At 56.1% G+C, this 25,158-nt stretch overlaps 1 protein-coding gene across 2 annotated transcripts in view; it reads right to left on the minus strand.

Moving 5' to 3' along the window:
- The window catches only part of COL26A1 (collagen type XXVI alpha 1 chain), a 175,085-nt gene that overhangs the window by 16,734 nt on the left and 133,193 nt on the right, over positions 1-25,158 (minus strand). For both annotated transcript variants that reach the window (XM_075528516.1, XM_075528515.1), the window contains exon 4: positions 5,572-5,633. In XM_075528516.1, the coding sequence (XP_075384631.1) occupies positions 5,572-5,633 (62 nt within the window). The remainder of the gene's footprint in view (positions 1-5,571; positions 5,634-25,158) is intronic.

Consider the following 25,158-nt stretch of genomic DNA (forward strand, 5'->3'; position numbering starts at 1 on the left):
CCTGCAGCCGCCTCCACTTTGCCACGGTCATTATCCCAGTGTTCCCTGAGCCTGCCCACGCCCCGCCTGCGTCAGTGTCCCTCTTCCAAGATGCCCCACCCCTCAGAGCCCTCACTCACCCACCCCCGCCCCTCTGCTCCAGCTGCTCAGCCCCTCCACCCTGTCCCACTCCAGGCCCTGCCCTGCCCCCTGCCCTGGAAAACCTCCAACACTCTCTTAACTGTCCTCCACTCCACCAGTGGCCAGCCCCCTCCCCAGGCTCTCTGAACCAACCACTGGATCTACAGGGGCCCAGGGGACTTAGGATCCACTCCAGCTGCTTCCCAACACTCTAGCAGACCCTTCCTTCCAGGCCCAGGACCCCGCACAGGCTGAGGACCTCAACCTGGGTAGGTCTCAGGCCTTGGACACACTCCCTCAACCAAATTCCCTTCCCTGAGTGATGCCAACGCCCGGGACCCTCGAGGACAGGGTAGAACTGCCCCTGTGAGTTTCCAAGACTGTACCTCTTTAAGGGAGTAGAAACCCCCGTCTTTCTCCCGCACAGTGTCCGGTGGTTTTGAACTGCCGACCTTACCGTGAGCAGCCCAATGAGTAACCACAGTGTCACTCGGGCTCCAGAGATCACACTGACCAGTCTGAATCTGGGCTCTCCCTCTGTGGGAGCGTGGGCTAGTGGGGTGACCTCTGTGAGCCTCAGTTTCCTGGCAGTACAATGACCCTCGGGCTCGGGGGAAGCTTGTAGCCCCCGCATTGGCATTGCAGTTGCCCCTAGGGGGTCCCAGAAGGGAGCCGGGCCTGGCTGGCGGGGGTCCTTTGGGAGTGGGCAGTGGTTCCCTCAGCTCCTCATCACTAGTGTCCCTGGGCCTGGGGATGGTCATCTAGCAGGTCGGGGGCCGGTGCACACTTGGCTGCTCTCAGAGCTCCAAGCTGGCCGATAGTAGCCTCCCTGCTCTGGGTGGGGATTGGGTTCCTCCCTACCAAGCTTCCTCAAGACCACGGCACCGATGAGAAATAGAAACACAGAACCCCTAGGTAACCTGTCAAGGCCACTGGCGAGCAGGCCTGGGGCCTGGCCTCGATGCTCAGCAGTGTCCTCCCCTGAGCTGACAGGAGGCAGAGTAGGAGGTGACTTGCCTCAGGTCGGGCAGCAGCTGGCAGTAAAACTGGAGTCCCTGGGGCTGCCCTGGAGGGGGTGCGATTCCTGCCCCAACCACTGAGGACCGGCCTGTCCCAGCAGCCTCAGGGAGGCGGACTGGCTGTGGCTCAGCAAGGGCTTGCTGCCCAGGGTGCTGGGTGTGAGGAGGTGGGGAGGGAGAATGAGCCTCAGGACTTGGTACCTGGGGGAGGAGGGCGGGGTGGCTGACACGGGTCTCCCATGTCATTTCTGGCCCGGCTTCTGGGAGCAGTTTGAGGGTGAGGTGGTTAGTGTAATTGGCAGAATTGCACAGAGAAAACAGAAAAGCAGGGAGGGGTGGCAGGAAGGCAGGGGCATGAAGCCACAGGGCAGGCGGGGCGGCAAGCAAGCATTCAGGGAGGTGCCCCTGGGCCTTTGTCCAGCCCTCTGCTCCCCAAAGGGGACCCACAACCAAACAGACGGCCTGGGCCAGTTCTCTCTGGGGCACCTCCTGCCATCACCCACTAACCAGGCAGGGGTGCCCTAGCCATGGTCAAGTGTGACCTCCCAGCCCTGGCTGGAGTCCAGCCTCTGTGGGCTGACCATGGCCAACCTCCTAGAGAAGCTGAGCCCTTTCCAGGCTGGCCATGAGCTCACCAGGGTGGGCAACAGTGGGCGTGGGGCCTCGGCCCAAGAACACCAGACCTCAGCCTTCCAGGGCAGTGGTCCAGTGATGTCACTGCAGTCTGAGGAGTAACCAGGACACCCCACGCCCACCCCCACCCCCTGCCAAGGCCAGCCAAGCTCTGAGATTGCCCCAACCCTGGCATGGGATGGTCCTCCTACTCACATGGACCGTGAAATCAGAGAATCGGGCAGCTGAGGGGGTGGCGAGGAAGGGAAGCAGGTGCCCTGCTAGCCACCCCCCTTCCTTTTATCTGGCACCCCTATTGTGTGGTGGGCTCAGCCCCAAAGAGGAATCACAATTGCAATCCTGTTCTTTCCCAGTCTGCCTTCAACAACTCCCTGCCATCGAGTTGATGTGAACTTATAGGGACCCTAGCAGGCAGGTCAGAACTGCCCCCTTTGAGTTTTCTTAAGTGCTTATGGGGGTAGGGAGTCCCTCTTTCTGACCTGGATCAGCTGGTGGTTTCCAACTGTGGCCCCCTGGGCTTCTTCGATAAGCGCAGATCCTACACTTGATCATTGCCAAAAGGCCTAGAAGCCTGCCTTACAGCTTCCAAACACACGGCCCTTGCACTGCGGCCCTGCGGGACAGGGTGAGTTTCTAAGACCGTCATTCTTGATGGGAGTAGAAAGCCTCATGGCTCTCCCTCGGAGCTGCTGGTGGGTTTGAACTGCTGACCTTGAGGTTCACAGGCCAACACATAACCACTACGCCACCAGTGCTACCTTGACCACGGAGCACCAATGCTGAAGACGGCAGTCAGTTCACTAAGGCACCTAATCAATGCTGTGGCCACCTAGTGCTGAGCGAACATGAATGCCCTTATGAGCTAGCCCACTGCCCGCTCCCACAGAACCCTGCTCCCCTCGCCCCCCAGGCCTAGCTCCCTTCTGGGACGCCCCAGAGGCAGCTGCAATAACCAGCACTGGGGCTACAGGAAGTTTCCTCCAGGCCCCGAGGGGTCATGATGGTGACAGAGGTCACTCCACGGTCAAGGTTCCACGGTGGGACAGCAGGTTTCACACTGGCAGTGTCACCCCAGAGAGCCTGGGGAGGGGGCTGGCCACTGGTGGAGTGGAGGACAGTTAAGAGAGTGTTGGAGGTTTTCCAGGGCAGGGGGCAGGGCAGGGCCCGGAGTGGGACAGGGTGGAGGGGCTGAGAAACTGGAGCAGAAGGGAGTGGGGGTGAGGGCTCCGAGGGGTGGGGCATCTTGGAAGAGGGACACTGAGGCAGGCGGGGCGTGGTCAGGCTCACCACTGGGATAGTGATGACCCGTGACTTCATGGAGGCAGCCTCCTCTCCCCAAAGGAACAGGACCTGCTCCCAGGCCTCAGGGCTGCCACCTCTTCCAGCCGCCTGATCGCTGACTCCCGGTCTGGGGTCTGCTTTCTCCCACTCGGACCTGAGCCAAGTCCATCCGTGTTTGCTGGGGTGCCTGCCACTGGCTCAGCGGCCTCAGAGCAGCCTGAGCAGCTGGGCTGGCCAGGCCACTCTCCCATGGGGCACCTCAGTTGTGCCCTACCCTCTGGCTGGGCCCTGTCCCCTCCCCTCACTGTGCCCTCCCCTCTGCTGAGTCCCTTCCCCAGGCTGCCCTAGCCCTGCTCTTTCCTGGGGCACATTTGCTTCCTGAAGCCTTCTGTCCCTCCCCCAGGAGGACAGCTGCCTGAGCCCCCATACTGGGGTTGCTGGGACACCCAGACAGACTAGGAGTCTGGGGGCAGCTGTTGATGCCTGGGAGCTTTTCCAAGCAGACACCCTCTACTCGGGGAATGTGGGGACATGACATGGTCCATGACACCTGTCCAGCACTTGATTTACCAAGTGACCCCCCTGGCCCCCTAGGTGCCCAGCAGCCCCACAAGGCAAGCACAGTGACCCATTCTGCGGGTGAGGAAGCAGGAGCTGGGGAGTGGGGGAGTCAACCCAAGCCCCTCCATTTGTGGGCGAGTCCCGAGTATGTCTGACCCCTGGCCATAGTCCTCTGTGGTGCAGGCGACCTCCTGATCTGGCCAGTAGTGAAGAGTTGGCAAGGGCTTTGTGTGTGCATGTGTGTGCACGTGTGCTTTCTGTGTTCATGTACACACGCATGCATATGTGGGGAGCAGTGTCTACATCAGTGGTTCTCAACCTTCCTAATGCTGCCACCCCTTTCATCCAGTGCCTCATGTGGTGGTGACACCCCAACCATAAAATTATTTTCGGGGCTACTTCACCACTGTCATGTTGCCGCTGCAATGAATCAGGTGACCCCTGTGAAAGGGCCATTCGACCCCCAAAGATGTCGCAACCCACAGTTTGAGAACCACTGGTCCACAACATGTATGCACATGAGTTTGTACCATGTGCATGGGCCCTCTGGCTCTTCTGAGCTGGGGTACAGTGAGATGATGAGGCCCATTCTAAGGGGTTCCTGCTGTCAGGGCCCCCACCTCAGTGCTTCTATCCTCCCTGTAGCCACTCTGCCAGCTGGCCAGACTGGCACCCCTCCGATACCAGGGAGCTTACTCCACCTTGACTCACGTGCTCCAGCCTGTCACCCTTCTGTCTTGGGCTCAGACGGAGGCAACTTCCCAGGGTCTGGCTCTGCCCTGAAAGCCAGGTGACTCCGAAGTTCCTGATACCCCAAGAGGCCCCACCGAGCCTGGGACAAGACCATCTCAGGCCCCCTGCCTCTGCCCAGCCCTGCAGGCAACCACTCAGCTGCTGCTTCCCCTGAAGGTGGCGGGGCTCTGCCTCCCCCCCACCCCCACCCCTTAGTGACCTTGGGCAGATGCTTCTAGGCCCCACGCACATCCCCACCACCCACCCGGTGACAACACTGGCTTCTCACAGCAGGCACCTGGACTCTCTGCTGTGGACGTTGTCTGGCCACCAGACAGACACATTTCAGAAATTACAGCAAATAAGCTCCCTCCGGAAGGCCATTCTGAGCTCTGCTTGACACTGCCCCCAGAGGACTACCATGGGACTGCAGGCCAGCAGCCCACGGGGATGGCCTGTCCCTGGTCATCCCTCCTCTTCCCTGTGTGCTCTCCCCGTGCAGCCTGGGTTTACTTCAAATCCATCCAATCCCCTGCACCCAGGCCTTGTCTCGGGGTGCTGTGGGGACGCTATTCTTCACTGAACAGACGGGATGGCCACTGCTCCACGGGGTCACAGTGTTACTGTGCGCAGGCCCGAGCCAGCTGGCTGACAGGGGAAGAGGTCCCAGGGTGACCTGGGCTTCAGGGTACTCAGTCAGGCATAGGTCTGTGCCCTGCTGGGGCAGCAGTCAGGGTGGTGGGGGTGCAGCTTCTTGCTCCTCTTTCCACCAAACGCAAAACCAAAGCCCCTGCCATCCAGTAGATTCTGACTCCTAGCCACCCCACGGGACAGGGTCCAACTGCCCCCATGGGTGTGTGAGACTCAATATCCGTGGGAGTAGAAAGCCTCCTCTTTCTCCTGAGGAGAAGTGGGTGGTTTCGAACGGCTGACCTTGTAGTTAGCAGCCTAATGTGTAAGGGCCCCTCCCTCTTTCCCAGCAGGAGTCCATTTCTTAGCCACCTGCCTGCCCTGCATCCAGACCAGACTGGGGGTGGGGTGGGGGTGGTCCAGACCCTTCACACCTCACTTATGCCCCCCCCCCACCCCGTGCAGGTGGCTGGCTCCAGCCAAAGCTGCCTGGAGTCAAGCTGAGGCCCCAGCAGTACCAACCTCCCTCCTGAGGCGAGGCTGCTCAGGCCTGCTCCCCCTGTCCCCCCGCACCCTCTCCCCATGCCCATCTCACCTTGGCCTCCAGGGTGGTCAGCCGCTCACTCATGTCGCTGAGCCGGGTGCAGTTCATGCATTCTGAAAGAGGGGTGGGGGGTGAGGGCAGAACTCTGCTCGGGGCAGGGCACAGCCATCTCTGCTTGTTCTTTCTAGAAGACTCCTATCCTGCCTTCAGCATCTTTCCTGGGGTCCCCTTCTCCATGCAGCCTCCCTGACCTCCAAGCTCCTCTCTTGAGTGTCCGTGACACGTGGATCTGTCCGAGTGGCTGCTCTGTCTGGCAATGAGCCAGTCCCAGGATGGCAGGCAGACTCCAGGACAGCGGTTCTCAACCTTATGAATGCCACAACCCTTCCGTACAGTTCCTCATGTTGTGGTGAACCCTAGCCATAAAAAAAAAAAAAAAAAGAGGACATGATGCAAAGGGCTTAAGTGGAGAGCAAATGCTTCGAAAATGATTAGGGCAAAGAATGTATGGATGTGGTTTATACAATTGATGTATGTGTATATATGGATTATGATAAGAGTTGTATGAGCCCCTAATAAAATGTTTTAAAAAATCATTTTTGCTGCTACTTCATCACTGTCATTTTGCTACTGTTATGAATCAGGCGACCCCGTGACAGGGTCGTTCAACCCCCAAAGGGGTTGCGACCCACAGGTTGAGAACCGCTGCTCCAGGGGGAGGGGTTTTGGTGACCAGGACACACAGTGCCTCCGATGTTGGCACTGAAATAAGTGAATGAATGAACGATTGTCGCCCAGCCACGCCCTTTGAGTGAGAACTCTGACCTGGGAAAGAAGACTCGGGGCTGCGGAATGCTTCGAGACAATCTGGGTGCCCCAGAGGCAGCCTGGGTGGGTGCAGAACCACCCGGGGGTCCACAATGGACATTGAGGGGAATGGAAAGGGAGAGATCAAGTTCAGGTGGAGGGAAGCACAAGTCCTGTGGCCAGAGGATGGAGAACGGGCAGGAGTTATAAGCGGCCCAGCCTGGGCAGAGCCAGGGCACAAGGGGGAGTGGGCGGGGCTGCAGAAGTGGGCGGGCCTCACACAGAGGGCCTGGAGTGAGGTGCCTGGTGGTGTCCTGGTGTGGGGGTGGGTTGGGGTACTGTTGCAAGGCTTATGTGGGTGGGTGAACGTCAAGGCCAGTTTTGCATGAAACAAAACCAAACCAAAAAAACCCTCTCTCCTGAAGCTGAATGTCCAGCGAGTGGGCAAGGTGGGGGTGGGGGTGGGTGGGGTGGTGCCGCCAACGGGCTGCGGCAGGAAGGCTGCTGAAGAGCAAGATGCTAGAAGCCTCCGGGGGTGCATCTTCCTGTGCCATAATTTATATCTGTCTCCTGGAGAGCCGAGCTCTTTAATGAGGAAAGAGATGGTTCAAAGTCGCTCTCGCTCCTCCCTGCTTGCTGGGTTCAAAGCCTGACCCCAGAGAACACCATTCTGCGCAAACAGACGCACAGACCGCGCATGAGGCCCTCTGGATAGCTCAACGGCCAGCCCACCCCCTGCCAGGGCGCGCTGGAGCAGACCATGGGGGGAGAGGGCCCTGGAATGGGGCTGGCCCTGCGTGCTCCTGCGCTCCTCAGGCTGGGCCACGGAACCCCACACTGCTGCTGGCCTCCACTTTCCCCCATGATTCCTCCATCATTGTCCCTTACTTTAAGCCTGAACACAGATTACTTGGGCAATTTTTCTGTTCAAAAATAGCAAGTTCTCCACGAGAAAGGTGGAGAGACAGAGTGAGGGGAATAGGTGGTCCAGGGTTTGCACCCACACACCCAGCCCACCCCCCAGGATACCCAGCCACTGGGCGAAGGGGTAGCGAACCCATCCTGCCTCCTGATCCCCCGGCCAGATCCGGCTTACACAACGGCGCCTGCCCACCCCCCTCTCCTTCCCTCCCTCCCTTGACTGGGCCAAGTCAGTGGTTTACAAGCATATTTTAGGTACAGCGCTCTCTCTCTCTCCTCTTCCATAAAACCTTGTCCGTAACCCCAACACATAAAGCAGATTAAAGACCGAGGTATAAACACTAGGACATTCAAACACCTTAGAAGAACGTACACATTCCCCCTGACTCAGGGATAGGGAAGGGCTTTATTGGGCAGGATGGCTGGGGATGAGGCCTGGGCGAGTCACACTCCCATGTTCACGCTGGCTCCTCCAGGAAGGCGCCTTGAGAGGTGGAAAATCACCAGGCAGCAAGAAGAGGCGGGGTGACCCCAGAGGAGCCAGGCCAATAACATTTTGAAAGATGGAACGCAGCCAGGTAAGAAGTCACAGTTTAGTCAACCAGAGGCAGGCTGAGAGACCCGAGAGGGCAGGCTTTCCCGAAGGCTGGAATAGCCCCTGATGGGACAGAGGTGTGTTCCCCCAGGGCGGAAGGGACTAGCCCAAGGGGACAGGCTCACACATGGAGATTTGGGGAGGCCTCCAAGGAATGGCTGAGTTCCCATGAGGCCGCGGGTGACACCTCTAAACAAGAAGGCCCCATGATATGGGCAGATCTGGGTACCTCATTAGCATTGCCCTCAAAGGGTGACACCCCTAAACAAGAAGGCCCCATGATATGGGCAGATCTGGGTACCTCATTAGCATTGCCCTCAAATATCAGCAGACGCCCCAGGATTCCTGAGCCTTGAAAAGAAAACCTTTGAAAGACGGAAACAACAGGGTCCCCTTTGTTTACGTACCCTAATGCCCACACAAGGAGCCCTCTTGCACACTGGGTTGCCCTTGGCAGCTTGCACCTACCAGTTGCTCCGTGAGAAAAAGAGTTGGTGACCCACTTCCGTGAAAATTCCACCCAGAAAACCCGGTGGGGCGATTCTAGTATGTTCGGTTGGGTAGCTTAGAGTCAGAATCGACTCAGTAACACGCAACTATATCCTTCACACACCCAAACGCCCTATTCTCTACCCAATTACCCACTCACCCATTCACTTTAGTCTTCATGCACCCACCCACCTACCCAGCTACTCACCCAGTCACTAAACACCAACCCATCTGTCCATTGTACCTCAACCTATACTTTAGTCACCTACCCTACAACCCACCCACCTACCCACCTGCTCACTCAGCTATCTACCCACCCAATCACCCATCCACTGGCGCATCTACCACCTGACCTTCTCCTTACTCCCTGCCCCTCCCTCTCGACTTCCCCTCATCTGCCCACCCACCATCCATTCATCCAGGTATCCACCCGCCCAATCCCATCAACTGCCTCTTTACCATCGCCTACCCACACAACCTATTCCTTACTCACTGGACTCAGGCACCCATCCTGACCTCCACCTGCCCACCCATCCCCTCCCTCATGCAGCCATCCGCCCAGCCAATCACCCATCCATTGGTCCATATTGCCACCTCCCCCTCACCATCCACCCAAACAATTGCACACTCATCTGCCCTACACTCTGTTTACCCCTCACCCACCACCTTCCTATGCATCTCCTAATGCACGGGAGGCATGTTCAGGAGGCCCTTGGTGGCCCTGGGCTGATGCTGAGGAAGACCTGCCCTCTGGGGCTGTCTAGACACCCTGTAACTCTGGGCAGCAGTGTGCTGTGGGAATGAAGAGCAAGCGGAGTCGGGAGCAGAGCTGACCCGGATGACCTTGGTCACAGCCACTCTGGCCCTCAAGCTTCGGATCAGTCCCTCAACCAGCCCACTCCCCCATGCCACCCCGCCCCGCCCTCTGGGGCCTCGGGGAGGTGGAGGCGTGGAAGGCTGCCGGGGAGCTGTAAAGTGGAGCTGCAGTCTCAGAAAACAACCGGGAAGCCGCACATTCCTGAGGCTCCCAGGCGGGGAACACAGTGTTTCCAGGATCCCAGGCAGCAAGTTGGACGCTCCGCAGGGGGCATCATCCATCGGAAGGGAGGGGGCGCCCTGGCCACGACAGAACTTATTTCTGGAGCGTGTGTTGGCCCGGCCTCAGTGTGCTCTGGCACCCGGCACCGGCTTGGCTGTCAGCGGCCACAGGGTGTCCAGCTCCCCAACCACAGAGAGTGGGCAGAGGCGAGTCAGCCAACTTGCGCTCCCCGTGCCACCTGCCTGGGCAAACGCCCTGACTGGAGTGGGTGTTATAGCTCCCCAGACACCCTGTCATCCACAGGCAATTAAACAATGTTTGTTTAACTTGATTTCATTATGCATCAGCGCGGTGGAAACAGAGAACACTGTGCTGTCTAGGCCGGTTTGGCCACGGTCTGAGGCTCCACCCCCACTGTGCCCAAGCCCCACCCACTGCACTCAGCCCCGCCCCACCGCGCCCAAGCCCCACCCACTTGTGCCTCTGCTTCCCCCGTAGGGTGGGGGCCTGTGGATGACAACGCTCAGTGCTTCCCAGTATTCCTGCTTGTTTCCAGCATCCTTTGCATCCCGCACAGGCTTTTCTGGGGCTCTAGGACGCAGGGTGAGCAAATAATTAGAGAAACTGCAATTGACGAAGACGAATGCTCTACGAGGACTGGAGGAGGGATTGTTAAGCACCTGCAAAATGCAGATGACCGCCCTGCTTGCTGGGACAGGGAGGAGGGGCTGAAGCACATCAAGGATTTCAGCCTTCAGCGGGAGCACAACTCGATGTAAGGAAACAAGGACCCTCACTCACCCCTGGACCAACAGGTCCCATTTCTGATCCCCGGAGAAAAGGCTGGCGTTGTCGAGGATTTGGTCTTGCTTGGATCCACAATCAATGCTCATGGAATCAAGAGATTGCTGTCCATGGGGTCAGTCTGATGCAAAAGACCGCTTTAAGTATTCGAAAGCCAAGGGCACCCAAGCCAATCAATCGCCCATGGTGATGTATTTTTCAATCACCTCATAGGCATGGGAAAGTTGGGCACTGGATAAGGAAGATCCCCAAAAGAACAGTTGCATTTGAATCATGGTTCTGGCGAAGAACACTAAAAAGCGCCCTGGACCGCCAGAGGGACAAACCAATCTGTCTTGGAAGAAGTAAGGCCGGCGTGCTCCTCAGAGGCCAGGCTGGGGAGACTCTGTCACGGTTTGGGCATGTGTTGTCAGGAGAGACCAGCCCCTAGCGGGGCAGCAAAAAGGAGGAAGGCCCTGGACAAGATGGATGGACACAGTGGCTGCAACAATGGGCTCAGACATAAGAACAGTTGTGAGGGCCAGGCAGTGACATGGGGTCACTAGGGGCCGGGACCGCCTCCATGGCACCTAATAACAACAGGTCACAGAGACAGAGACCAGGGTCAGGCTTATCTACCAGCATCTGAATATCAGAAGTGTGTATCAGTAGGCAAGATATTGTCGGGGGAAGTAGGGGGGTGGGGGGCAGGTGAAGGGACTGCATGGTGAAGGGGCAACTAGAGACCTAGGTCTAGTCTGCCATTCTCTCTGTGAACCTCAGTTTCCCCATCTGTAAAAGGGGTTTGTACTCTAAGAGCCTCTGACTCCAGGACTCTGCTCCTGCCCCATATCTGGGCCTTTGTCCTCAGCCTCACTCCTGGCTCTGGCCCCACCGGCAGAAAAGTCCGTTGCCAGGTCCCTCAGCCTTTTGCCTTCTGCCACCACTGCTGTTGGTGATTGTTCTGCACCTAGAATTCAAGATCTGCTCACTCCCCCACCCCCAACACACACATTCCAGAATGAGGTTATCTTCCTAAGGCCCTGAGCAGGGCTTCTCTGTTCTGGAAATCCAAGACACACACTGAGTCCACCGTGGGCTCTGACCAGGAGCCAGCCCCTGAAGGCTGAAGGGCATGTAAAGAAGGCATAGAGAGGCTGCTACCCAGGCCCAGCTTTGAGGCTCACGGACAGGACAGACCCTTAAACTCCACCCCTTGCTATGTCCGCAATCCTAGAGAAGACAAGCATTCTCAGCAACTTCGGCCCAGACTTTGAGGAGTAAGTTGCAAGGCAGGATTCTAGCTCCTACCTAGGCGATTCCTGCGGTGACATCGGTGCTGGGGGGAGGGCGGGGGGCAGACGCAGCTCTGACTCTGTCTAGAAAGCTATACAGATCAGATACAGAACTCTGAATGTCCAGAAAAATACCAAGTCTCCAGGAAGCCAAAGCTGCTTGGCCGGCTACCTGCTCCCGCTGTGAGTACTATCTGCTTTGTTATCATACTCTGTTCGCTGTCTGTGGTTCTAACTGAACGTGTGATACGGTTCTGTTGGGGGAGAAGATGGGCAGAGGTTAAACAAAGAACCAGCGCCTCCACGGAGAATCCGGAAGAGAAAGAGAAAGCACTTAGCATGAGGCGTCAAGGTCAAAGCGAAAAAGCAGCCAGGGGGCAAGCCTGACCACCGAAACCGGAACCCACTGCCACCCAGGCAACTCTGATGCAAGGTCGACCTCAAAGGGCAGAGTGGGGCCACTTTGCAGAGTTTGGACGCTAGAGGGTGTGCGGGGGATGGATCGTTTTTACCCTGAGCCTTGAAAAGTGACCTGGCCTTTCGCGTGATGTGGAAACATAAGACAACATCATGTTTGCATTTTGCTTCAAAGCTAGACAGTCGAGGAATTAAAAGGGCTGTTGGTCCTTACCCCGGAGTTGATGCCGGCTCTCAGTGACCCTGTAGAACAGGGTACAGCTGCCCCTCTGAGTTTCCGAGTCTGTAACTAGTTATAGGAGTAGAAAGCCCCGTCTTTCTCCCTTGGTGCGGCTGGTGGTTTTGAACTGGACGCCTTGAGGATCCCAGCCCAATGAGTAACCACTGCCTCACCAAGGCAGGAATCGTGCTGGTGGCAGGGTGGCGGTGGGCTGGTAGGTGAGTTCTTTCCCCTTGTCTGTCAGCAATTTCTGGGCCTGGGCTCTCACCCAAGCTCGGCATCAACTCAATGACAGGCCTTGGGGCTCCCCGTGCCACACTGGGGAGCCTCCCAAGGTAGAGACACAGGCTCCCTATCCCTAACCTTTCCTGGTCTGCCATCCCCATGGAAGGCCAACCTTCATCTGCCCTCATCCGAAAGAGGATATAGGCCAGAGCCAAACCTGAGCCAGCCGCTAAGCTGATTGCCCCATTTCACAGGTGGAAAAGCTGAGGTCCAGCACGGCAAAGCACGTTTGTCAGAAGTCTCCCAGGAAGCCCATGCTCACGTGCTCCTACATCTTCAACTGTTTAGACCCTGGCCCACAATGGCCAATGTTTACTGCTCCTGCTCGGCTCCAGGCCCAGTGCTCACTGACTCTCTGTAGAAGCGCCCAGAGGGACCCACTATCTACTGAGGAGGAAGTGGATCACGAAGCCCCAGCACAGGAGGGGTGGAACCAAACACCACCTCCAGACACCACCTCCCACCTCCCCACGGTCCCACCTGACCTGACACTGGCCACCTGGCCAAACAGACCTGCCTCAGCCTCTTGGATTAAGTGCCTGGGACAGGTAGAAGAAGCAGGAGCCTGGTGGGGTGGTGGTTGAGAGCTGGGCTGCTAACTGCAAGGTCAGCAGTTTGAAACCACCAGTGGCTCCATGGGAAAAGGATAAGGCTTTCTACTCCTGGAAAGAATTACCGTGTCAGAAACTCACAGGGGCCCTTGTTCCTGTGCTGCACGATGAATCGGCATTGACTTAATGCTAGTGAGTTTGGGTTTAACAGCTACCTGGCAGGCGAGATTTCCCAGAGTCCACCAGGGCAGCCAAGCCTCTTTATTCCTCACCCCTGGCTCTGAGAGACCCTCTCTGGTGTCCTGAGCCTTGCCCCAGGACCCACCAGATGCCAAGGCAATGAACCCCATGGGGGCTGGATCACCCACTGGTCCGATAGAGAAGTGGCCGCTCTCCAGGCTCTGCTGTGAGGCTGAGGGACAGGCAGGACAACCAACCTCCACCCCTCGTTCTGTCAGGGGCCACAGAGAAAATGAGCATTCTCGAGAACTTCGGCCCAGACTTTCCCCTGAGGAGTAAGTTGGGTTCCTCCTTGGACAGGGGCCACCCTGGCAGGGGTGCTCTCTCCCTGTGGAAGCACAAGCCCCGAAGAGCTGAGTGCCCCAAACATCCTTAGAGGACAGCAGCGGCTGCCCTAGACAGAGAGCTTTCTTGAGATGTTCAGAAAGAGCCAGAAACACGGGGAACTCTGGCCAGTGGGATGGAGACACCACTGTTTATTAGACACCCGCTGGGTGAGAGACACAGACACCCAGGCGGACTGTCCTCCCTCTGCTAGGGAGGACGGTGAGCTGCAGAGAGGTTCGGTCACATGTACAAGGTCACGCAGCTTGTTGCACAAAGATCAGAATTGTACCCCAGGGCGGCCCGTGTGGGTCACGCAGAGCCCAGCACATGAGCTCTCAGTGCTGGTGGGGGTGTGCCCCCTGGCATGGTGGTTATACGTTGGGCCAGGATCCCCAGGTTCTGAAGATTAAAACCCCCAGCCACTCCTCGGGAGAAAGACAGGGCTTCCTATTCCGCTCAGGAGTTAGCTACAGTCTGGGAAGCCCACAGTGGCAGGTCTACCCTGTCCTATAGAGTCGCTATGAGTTGGCATCGACTCGATGGCAGTGAGTGGAGACACACCTGGCTTTAGTGCTGAGCACCTGGTGGGGACCATGTCTTGTGTCTCGGTTTTCCCTATGGACCGAGAACTCCTTCAGGGCTGGGGCTGTAGCTCATTCATTCGTGTATTCTGGGAAACTGGAGGAGAAGAAGCCTCGTGCCCGTCACGGGGGTTTCCACGATGCCCATGCGTCCACTCGGGGAGCCAGCGGTGCTGCCCCTGGGGAGTGATCGGGCTGGGGGTGGAGGGTCTCCTTCCTCCTGCTTTGCTTCAACCCCTGCTTGCTGACCCTGCAGCTGCAGGTCTCTGGGTGGGGCCCCCGCCTCTCCTCTCTCAGGTCTGGATGAAGCCCCTGCCCTCGTCTACTTGCTGGGGAACAGCAGGAGGGCCAGCTCCTGCTGGGAGGGTCCTTCATGCCCTACGGCTACCTGGCAGGGACATCCGGGGCAAGTAGGACAGGAGGGGCATCCCAGGTGTGCATTTGCTGTGTACGTTCCTCTAGGTGTTTGAGACTGTCCGGCTGGAGCAGGAAGACCCATGGTCTAGAGCAGTGATTCTCAACCTTCCTCACGCCACCACCCTTTAATACAGTCCCTCATGTTGTGGTGACCCCTCCAACCATAAAATCATTTTTGTTGCTACTTCATCACTGTCATTTTGCTATTGCTATGAATCGTCATGCAACTATCTGATAGGCAGGATGTACTTTCATCGTTACAAATTGAACATCGTTAAACATAATGAAAGCATAGTGATTCATCACAAAACAATACGTCATTATACATTGTGAAGTATTTATGTATTTTCCGATGGTCTTAGGCGACCCCTGTTAAAGGGTCATTTGACCCCCAAAGGGGTCTCGACCCACAGGTTGAGAACCACTGGTCTAGCATCTCATAGCCCTATCACTGGGGCGGTATGTGGTCCCCGTGGTGCGTGCCCAGGCAGGTGTGGGCTGGGGATGCAGGGTCTCCTTCCCGTGCAGGGGCAGGTGTAGCTCCCAACAGCCCCACGCAGCTGTTTTGCATTTCCACAAAGACCTGGAAAGTGGGGAAGGGCTTTGTACCACAGCAACATGATTTACGGAGAGAGAGGGGGGGTGGGGAGAGAGAGAGTGGGGGGATGGAAAGGGGGGAGAGAGGGGGGGGAGAGAGAGAGAAAGAGAAAGATCTTTGGATGCTGGTGTTCAGTATATTCTGGGTGGCACCAGCCCACCACAGGAGGGGAGAAAACACTTTCTTTCCATTTCATTTGAGGATCTTTCCCAGCTGGACAACAAACTCACAGCCATCGAGTCAATTCTGGCTCTTAGCTGCCCTATAGGACGGAGGAGCACTACCCCTGTGAATTTCGAAGGGAGCAGAAAACCTCAGCTTTCTCCCTCGGAGCGGCTGGTGGTTTTGATCTGCTGACCTAACCCACTATGCCACCAGGGCTCCTTTGAGCTGGAGGATGCAAGACACAATAATGATTAAGGCAAGGAAATAGCACCCTGTGGTGTCCAGGGCGCACTTACCTTAGGCTAGAGATGGGTCTCAGGGCGTGGCACCATGCTAAGGAATCCATTGTCATGGAAACGAATCCAATCCATCAAACTCTACCAAATGGTGTTGACATTCAGGACCATGGTCGGGTTCTAACCCATAGCAACCCAATGGACGGCAGAGTGAGGCACTGCCTGGTCCGTACCACCCTCACCACCATCACGAGGTCTGAGCCACGGTGGCAACTCCAGCCACTCCCAGCACGATGTCCTTTTCTAAGGACGGGTCTCTCCTGCTAGCATGTTCAAAGCACATGAGATGCAGTTTCTCCATCCTCACATCTAAGGAGCATTCTGGCTGTACCTCCAAGAGAGACTTGCTTTTTGGGTAGTCCAAGGTATTTTCCATGGTCTTCCCCAACGCCATCATTCAAAGGCATCTGCTCTGCGTAGGCCTTCCATTGAGCTTACTGCTCATCTCTCCCACGCGTATGGGGTGACTGAAAATACAGTGGTTTGGGTCACATGCCATGGGCAGGTACTCCGCTCCTGGGCGCTCCAAAGTTCCTACGTCTCTCCCTAAGGATCACCTACTTCTGATTGCCTTGCACTGGGGGCCTGGCCAGTCGCATGAGCAAGTGAATCAGTTGCCAATGATCTCATTCTACTTGGATCAATAATCAATGTTGAAGTAATCAGGTATTAAAAAAAAATCAAACCAACCTATTTCATCGGGCAAGCCTACTACAAAAGGCCCCCTTAAAGTTCTAGAAAGCAAAGCTGTCTTTGCTTTGATGACCAGGGTGCATCTGACCCACCTTCAGAATCCCCCGATGTACAAAGAGAGATTGGATCGTGAAAAGGAAGACCAAAGAAGCGATGCTCATCACCATGTTAACCCGCCACTTAAGATCAAAGGGAAAGCATTTCCCCAAGAAGGGGCGACGGAAACAGACAACCCAGGGAGGAAGTGGGGTCACAACCGGAGGGGACTGCAAGGAATGAAACGCGGACAACTCGGTGGATGGGGTGCTGGTGCTCCTCTCTGGAGCACATCTCCACCTAATTCACAAAGTAAGCCTCCAGGGGAGAGTCCATGCATTCAAACTGCCGTGCTAACAAAGAACATGGACCGCACTGGGGACTGGCAAAAGATCAAGCCGTCTTAAAAGACACGCAACCAAACCCTGCTGAAGAGGGAGGTGACAAGACTCCGGCTAGCTCACATGTCATTGGGAAAGCCCCACCGCTGGCAAAGGGCAGCTGGCTGGTACAAGAGAGGGCATGGTTGGTGGAAGGTCAAAGTGAAACACCTAATCCGTTCATTTGATGGACTGGCCCAGAAACCCCAACAACACGCCCCAACGTACCAGCGATCATGAAGATGGCACTAGAAGGGGCCACGTTTCCTTCCATGACACATGAGGTCATTCGACCGCCATGAAGAACAAGGACTGTAACTGTGAAGTGAGCCGGTGCTAAGAGAGAGCCCGAGAAGACAGCATGAGCTTTGGCGCTGGCGCCGGCGCTGCTCAGTCATGGCTGGGGCACTGGAGCTCAGTTCTGGGCAGGGAAACACTCATGTACCACCAGGTGCATTCGATGAATATATTTCTCTTTCCCGGTGCTCCCAACGGGCTGCGGAGTGGCTTCTCTTCAGGCTGCCGGGGGCTGGCTGGAGCTCCCAGGAACCAATGGCAGAAGCCTGCTGGGGTGGGACCACAACCCTGTAGGACACCACCCTTCTGGGCCCTGGGTTGGGCCCAGGAGCATGGTCCCCAGAGCCCACAGCTGGGATGCTTGGAAGGGAGCAGCTGTGCTCAGTCTACTCCATGGCGAGATGTCAAGGCTTCCAGGAAGGTCTCTCAGGACTTGAAGGGGATTTTGGCACACCCAAGACAAGTGGTCCTGTCTCAGCTGCTGTTTGGGGGAGTAGGGATGCTGGGTAGGCCATCCCTCCATCTGGTTTTCCTTTAAGGGTTCAGGGACTCAGCTGCGTCTCTGGGGCGGATGTCTGCGTCTCATGTGGAATCCGAAGTTATTGTTTGAAGCATGCTTATCCTCTTTTCCTCGGATGACTGACTTCCAAGTTCAAAGTCAAGGTTCAGGGGCCAGTGAAACAAAGCCAGCTGACGAGGAACTTCCACATCTGAGGAGGCGCTGCCTCGCTTGCTCTAAGAGGGGCTGCTGAGCCCCAAGGACTTTGAGGAGCGCCCATCACCTTAAACCCAGCAGATGTTCTGAAAGAGACCATGGGGTGGAGCTCTTGCCCGGAACAGAGGAGAGGTCTGCAAATAAGAGTCAGGAAGGGGTGGACCTCCCCAAAGACTGGGGCTTTGGGGGAGCAAACATGGAAGCAGAATTTAAGACCCAAAGACAAAGTCAATGAAGGAGGTGGGCGGCCCGGTGCTGAGGAAGAAGAGCCCTGGCAATATGAGGAAGACCTGGGGTTGGCTCTGCACCCTCCTCCATGCCCATGTGATTCTGAGCAGGCCCTCCCCCTCCCAGAGCCCTTGTTCCTGCCAAGGCAACGTCCGTGCATGCAGAAAATGGCATAGCAACTGTTGGCCAGGTGGTGGAGAAACCGGAACTCTTGCCCATTGCTGGTGGGAAAGCAAAATGGCACCTCGCAGTGGAAAATTGTTGCGAGGATCCACAGAAAAGGTAAGCATAGAAGTGTCTTATAGCCCAGCCATCCCATTCCTAGGTCTATGTCCCGAAGGATTGAAAGCAAGAGCTCAGAGATCAAACAAAGTTCATAGGGGAATTAGTCACAGTCACCAAAAGGTTGAATGGAAACAACTCAAATGCACATCCACCTGGAAGCCACTGACACGCCCCACCTTTCTTTCCCTTCCAAACAGTTTAAAATGTATTTGAATCACATAGAGGCATTTGTGCAGGGTTTTAGTAGTTGTCTGCTAGCTTAAGACTTAGTTAGCGCTCTGGGCCCTGGCCCTGTGACCAGGGGGAAGTTCCTGAATACTCTGGACACACAGCCCCACCCCCGGCTTCACTATGCAATATAAGGATCGTCAAGGCCACTTGGCAGGCCCCACGGATAGTCAGAGAGAAGGCAGGATAAGCACAGGATGCACGTCTGAGAAAGCCTAGCTGTAACCTGCACGGCTGGGTCCAAAAGCAAATCTCTCCCACAGTGGTAAGGACAGGAAGGATCTTCAACTTATCTCACCCGACTCTTTCTTTGTACCAATGGGAAAACAGATCTTCGGTGATAAGTGGCTAAGAGCCACAATCTGAGGTGGTGGCAGATCCAGGGCTAACACCCAATTCTGGGTGTGCATCTTCACCTTCCGCCCTCTACTGCACCCAGAATGAGTACTTCTTTCATGCCCGCCCCCACTGCTAGTCATTTACACTATAGTTAGAAGGAGTTCATCCAGTACCACTGAAGGCAAATGCTTTCCAAGTCAGTTTCCAACTACTTTCCCTTAGTCTTCCCAGGAGTCCTGTGAAGGAGATATGGGTATCCCCACAGGTTAGAAGAGGAAAGAAAGGGCGGTGCCCAGGGATCCAGCCACACGAGACCCAGCGCTTCTTTGTTCAGTGTCTCCACCTGTGGACAGGTAGGAGGAGGAGACAAGAACCACACCAACGGCTAGTTAGGAGCAGCATGGGAAGTTCCTGCCGCACAGGTAGCCACCACCACCCCCTCCAGGCAGGGCTGGTCTCCACAGTGGTAGGTGCTGGGAACCCCACGGGACTCACCAAGTGGCAGATGGGAGAAGGCTTAGGCCAGAAGTAGAGTCCTTGTAGGGGGACACTGGGAGACAGCCAAGACCTATTCTCTGCTCACAGCTGATCTGCAGGTTTGGGGGAGGAGAGAAGGGAGCCTGAGTCTCCCTTTTACTGCCCTGAGCCTGAGGGATGTGGTGGAGGGTGAGGAGCAAGATTGGGGGTGCAGATCCTCTTGGAGGAGTACAAATCAGCAATTTACCCTAAGGCCCTCTCCCCTCTTTCCTGCCGCCATCTCTCAGCAAGAGACACACCTGCGGTTGGTGGCAGGGGCCCCTGATCTCAGCAGAGTCTGACGGCACCTCCAGATGGGCGAAGGGGTGGTAGTGGGGGTTGGAGGTGGTGGGTGCTGGGAGGGTTGTGATCCTCCCCAGCACCCCGTTTCACTACCCACAGCTCAACTCCTTGCCCTTTGGGCTAGCATGAGCCTAGAGGGCAGGCAGGAGGAGGAACAACTCCCCTTCCGGGGTCCTCCTCCAACACTCCCCGCACCCCGAGGAGCAGCTGCGGTGAAGTGCAAAAGCTCTGCCAGTCGGGCGGGAGTGCACCGGCATCTCCTTGTGGGGTGAATTTGCATTCTCCACATGACGAACACGCGAAGCATCTTTCTAGAAATTGTTCTTTGCACATAATTTTATTTCTTGTATCGTTATTGAGAATGTATGTAGAAAAACAGCCCAACCCAACGCTTTCTGCACGTACAACCTAGAATGTGGTTGATCATTCCCAAGAATGATGCAGGGAGCCTAAGCTTAGCTTGTTCGGGGCTCCGACAGCTCCCCGGGGATCTGAGAAGCAGGGTCTGTCTCCAAGCAACAGCAGCTGCGCCCCAGAACCAACATCTCCCAGAGCCCAGACTAACGACATCCACAGGAGATACCCTGGAGAACATTGAAGCTAAACCTCTCCTTGTCCAGAAGGGTGGCCATGACCATCATTGGAAGAAGGAAGGTAGGTGCAAACTGGGTGTGGCAGGTTGGGCCTCCTTGTAAAAGGGGAGGGGCATCAAGGCTGATACCAAGGAGGTAGAGATCAGATAGGTCTCCATCCTCCCAACTTTTACCTTCTGGCACGGTTGGACTTACTAGATTCATATATTGTATGCCGCCCACCCCCCATTCTCATTAACAGATGCTGTAGCTGTCTCTCCTCTATGTGAACCCTACCACATGATCAAATGAACATCCCCCATCCTTACTCCATGCATGCCATTACGGCCAACAGATCTTCCTCCGTCGTATTTTGAGTGTTTTCCAACCTGTAGGGCCCATCTTCCAGTACTATACTAGGCCATGTCCTGTGCTGTTCACAAGATTTTCAATAGCCTACCCCCCGAAGTAGACTGCCGCATTCTTCTTCCTACTCTGCCTTAGCCTGGAAGCTCGGCTGACACCTGTCCGCTGTGGATGATCTTGGTATTTGAAATATTGGTGGCATCGCACCTACTATCACAAAATGCAAGCCACCGTGGAATGACAAAGTGAGGAGGGGCGGTGGATCAGGGAAGGAACAGGTCACAATTCATGATCCGGAATGAATTAGGTGTAGTTCTTTGGTCTGGGCAGCTTTTTCTCAGCCCTGCCTGCCGGCTTCTCTCTGAGCCTCAGTCTTTTGGCCCCTTGGTCCCTTGGCCCTTGGACCCCTAGCCCCCTCAAGTAAGTATTACAAAGCTCTTTAGCATTCCCATTAAATGCCCAGAGGCACCCCACAGGGAAGCCTTGGCCCAAAGACCTTTAGCACTCTTGCTCTGTGCGTCTGCACAACCCTGCCTCACAGGCCAGGAAGTTCACTGCCAACCTGGGCCAGGCTCCTGGTTCCACTGCTGCTGTTTTTCTGCAGTTGCTTCTAGGTGCCTTGTGCCATCTCTCGTGTGCCCTGCTCTCTGTCTGCTGAGTCTAGGGGGTTCTCAGCACAGGAACCCCAGGCCCAGAGAACACACTCCAATCCTCACTCTCCCGCTCTCCGCCTTTGGAATGAGTGATTTTAAGCCTAGTAGGATAACAAAACTGGCTGTGTTAGTCCGGGTAGACTAGAGAAACCAATTCATAGAGATATTCATATGTGTATAAGAAAGAGGTTTATATACAAAAGTAATTGAATATTGAGAAAACATCCCAGCCCAGCCCAGATCAAGTCCGTAAGTCTGATACTAGCCCATATGTCTGATACCAATCTATAAAGTCCTCTTCAGACTCATGCAACACATGCAATGACGCCAAATACAGGAAGATCACAGGCCAGTGGGTGGGAAGTCTTGCGGATCCAGTGGTGGTAGAAGCACCTCAGTGCTGGCAGGGCTCTCCATGTGGCTTCTTCAACTCCAGAGATCTGGCTCCATCAGCCTCTTTTCATGTGTCTTCCCCACAGCAATGTTTCCCAGGGAGTGAACTGAGAGAGAGAGTATCTCCCACCTCCAAGGAGGAAATAAAAGAGTTCTCCCCTTATTTCGCATCACGTGTTCATAAGGAAGGAGCCTCGTGGTGTCCTGGTTACAAGTTGGGCTGCTATTCACAAAGTCGGCAGTTCAAAACCAGCAGGCACTCCACAGGAGAAAGATGAGACTTTCTACTCCCCCCCCCCCCCAAAAAAAAAGTTAGTCTTGGAAACCCACAGAGACGGTTCTACTCTGTCCTGTGATGACAGGGAGTTTGGTTTGGGTGTTTGTTCATAAGGAGGCGGCATCCCCACCCTTGGGACAAGACATGGGTGTGGGGTCTTGATGCAAGAGTGTAGATCCCAAGCTAAATGCAAATCCCAAGGGCTCAAATGCATTCCCCTGTGAGAGAGGAAGGTGGAGCTTCTTACCCCAATTAACGTTAAAGCAGTAGAGACTAGGAGGAGTTGGGAGTTAGCCAGGATCACCAAGCTGGTCCACAGCATCAGCCAGGCCTTGAACTCAGTCCACCTGACTCTGGGATCCTTGAATCAAGGACCAGAAACCTACTGTGGACCAGCCATCTCTCTCGGCAGGATAAAGAATATCCTCACGGTTCACAAGAAACCAGCCAGAATCCCTGGACTAGGGAGCCTCACCCTTCATGCCTGGGAGGGAGCAGCAACCTCCAAGCTTTATGGCTTGATGATAGGGGTCAACATCTTCCAGAGAGAAGCGTCTGTCTCCAGCATCCATCCTAAAAGGCTTTCTCCAGCTCGCTGTAGCTGATGAGTTTGTGGAAGCTCAGCTGGGAGTCCAGGCAGCTCCTGCAGGCCCCTCCCTGTTCAGCTGCTGGAGTCCTAGGGGGCCTGGCAGGGGTGGGGGTGGGGCAGCATCAGTCTAGCCCATTCTGGGAAGTAGATGAGGCAGGACTTGGCACCACTGCCTCCAGTTTGACCAGCCTAGGGCGGCTATGGCAGGCAGGCATAGAGGAAGGAAGGGGAAAAAGGCCAGGTCTCGGGAGTCCATGTCCCACATACCCACACCCCATCCCTTCCTGCCATTAGGAGTCAAGTGGTCATCAGAAGATTTTAAGTCAAGTAGACACTCCTGGCTAGGGCTGGAGTCTAACCTGTTAATCGTGTCACAGCCTGATGCCACCATGTCCTTGGGGGGCTGGCTTTCTTATAAGGAGGGATCTAGATGAAAGAAGGGCCTTCCTGCTGGCTGGCCACCCTGAGAGCTGCCGGAGCCCAGACCCATTTCCAACGACCTTGGATCCGCATGGCTCTGCACCCCACTGGCCTGTGACCTTCCTGTACTCTGCATTGTTGCTCTTCCCCAGGCTACACCATGCTGCTACGCTGTCATGATGGTCCATTGATAACAATGGAACTACGTCCTATCAGACATTTACATGACGGCTCATAAGAGTAGCAAAATGACAGTGATGAAATAGCACCGACAAGACATTTATGGTTGCGGGTCACCCCCGCATGAGGAGCCATGTCAAAGGGTGGCGGCCTGAGGAAGGTGGACGGGAACCAATAGCCATCCTTTCTCCCACAGATCTGCTGATGGTTTCCAATTACTGACTCTGGGCCTCGCACCCCCATGTGTGACCACTACACCCCCGGCTCCATCCTTCTCTTCTAAGAGCCTCCATCCGAGTGGCTTACGCATCTGGCCCACCCACCAGGACCCCAGCCCAATGACAAGATCAGAGTTGGCTGTCAGAAGGTGCTCTGAGGCCATGTTGAGAGGGATGGGACCAATAATTCCCCCTACCCCCACCCCCCACCTCCAACTGGAGCCCAGGACCTTGAAGTCTCCCAGGCCCACACCTGACCCTGCAGGGAGCTGATGACAGACCAACGGCATCGAATACTTAGTCTGACATCATCTGGCTGCAGATCCCAGCGCCTAAAATTAGGCCGAGGAAATGTAGAATGTGACTTCGGATTTCCAAAGGAAACAGGAGCGAGGGCCAGAGAACGGGTCATAAAAGAATGTGTGTGACCCAGTCCCATCCAGGGGGAACAGACAGCAGCTCCGCTTGTGGGAAGGGGGGGCAGGGGAGGGGCTCTCGCTGCTGCCCTCCTTCACAACACACAGAGCCTCACACCCGCTGGGCTGGCAGTCTCCTACCTGGAGATGGCCATTCACCACGGGTAGGGGAGGGGAGGCCTGCAGGGAGCCCACATCTTGCCCAGGGTCAGGGTAAGAAGATTCATCGCAATTCCACCGCCCCAAGCACAGACCAACCATCCCAAGCCGGGCCTGCTGTCACCCAGGCAATTCTGACGCCCCAATAACCTAGCAACCCAGCCGTGGGACTCTGAGGCTCCCAATTTTCACAGGAGCAGACAGCCTCATCTTTCTCCCCGGGAGCCATGGGCGGGTTCGAACCTTGCAGGTGGCAGCCCAATGGGGCCCTGTTTTCTTTCTCTCTTAGGGGGTCCAACAACAGAAAACCATCTCCTGAGACAATCCCAGGCCCTCCGGATCGAAACTGCCAGGAGCTCAGGAAAACGGAACTGGGAATTCTGCTGAGGTTTGGAGTTTCTCCAGAACTCCCCCCCCCCCCCCCCAGAGAATGCTGAGTAAGAAGGAGGAGATGCCTACTGCCCTCCCCGCCCCCCAAACACACACACTCAGCAGTCAGTGAGGCGGGCAAGGCAGTGCCCTCCCTGGAACATGGGCGATTTCTCCCATCAGTCTGCGGCTGGGGATGCCAGGTCAGGCTGGCCCCCACCACAGCCTGGCCCCGAGTGTCCATACAAGCGCTGTGGGGATGGGGTGAATGTGGTTAGGGGGTGATCCACCCCCCACACACCCTGTCCCCAGCATTCTGACACCTTCAGGACCACAAGGCACCACCAAGAAAGCCAATCCTAGAAGCATGGCCGGGGCTCAGATCACATCCTGGAATTTCATTTCCAACATGTTTAGAGCATTTCCGGACTAAATAAAGGGTGGGCGTGAAGACAGGTATCCCCAAGAACGGCAGGTTCAAATCCCAACACCAACTCCAGCTACAGGGAGGAAAAGCTGCGGCAGGCTGTGGCCGCCCAGCTACCCCAAGATTCCCAGTAGCTAAGCCAATGGGAGCAGACCATGATGTATGTTCTGATGAAGCTGGGGAGGGGTCAGCAGGAAGCAGGGCCAAGACAAGGAGACCCTGCCCCCGAGTGGAAAAGCCCTTCAAGACTGCCCTCACCCCTCCACCCCCATGAGAGCCACCTCGGAGGACCTGGAGCCTTGTGTCCTAAAACCCAACCAATCCCTTCATTTCGCAAGGAAGCAGGCGGGCCTGGGGAGGCTCCCCCCAAAGTGCAGTGGTCAGTGGCTCCTGAACCCCGTAAGAGCCCCATCACCACCACTTCCAGGGGGGCTCAGCGCAGCCCTTCCTTCCTCCAAGCACAGGGCAGGAAGTCCAAGCCGCCTTCGGGGAACTCGGGAGAGAGCAGTTTCCGCCCTTTCAGAATGATGGACAAGGCCATGCCCCCAAAGGC

Source organism: Tenrec ecaudatus, chromosome 12, assembly GCF_050624435.1.
Source record: "Tenrec ecaudatus isolate mTenEca1 chromosome 12, mTenEca1.hap1, whole genome shotgun sequence".
NCBI lineage: Eukaryota > Metazoa > Chordata > Mammalia > Afrosoricida > Tenrecidae > Tenrec > Tenrec ecaudatus.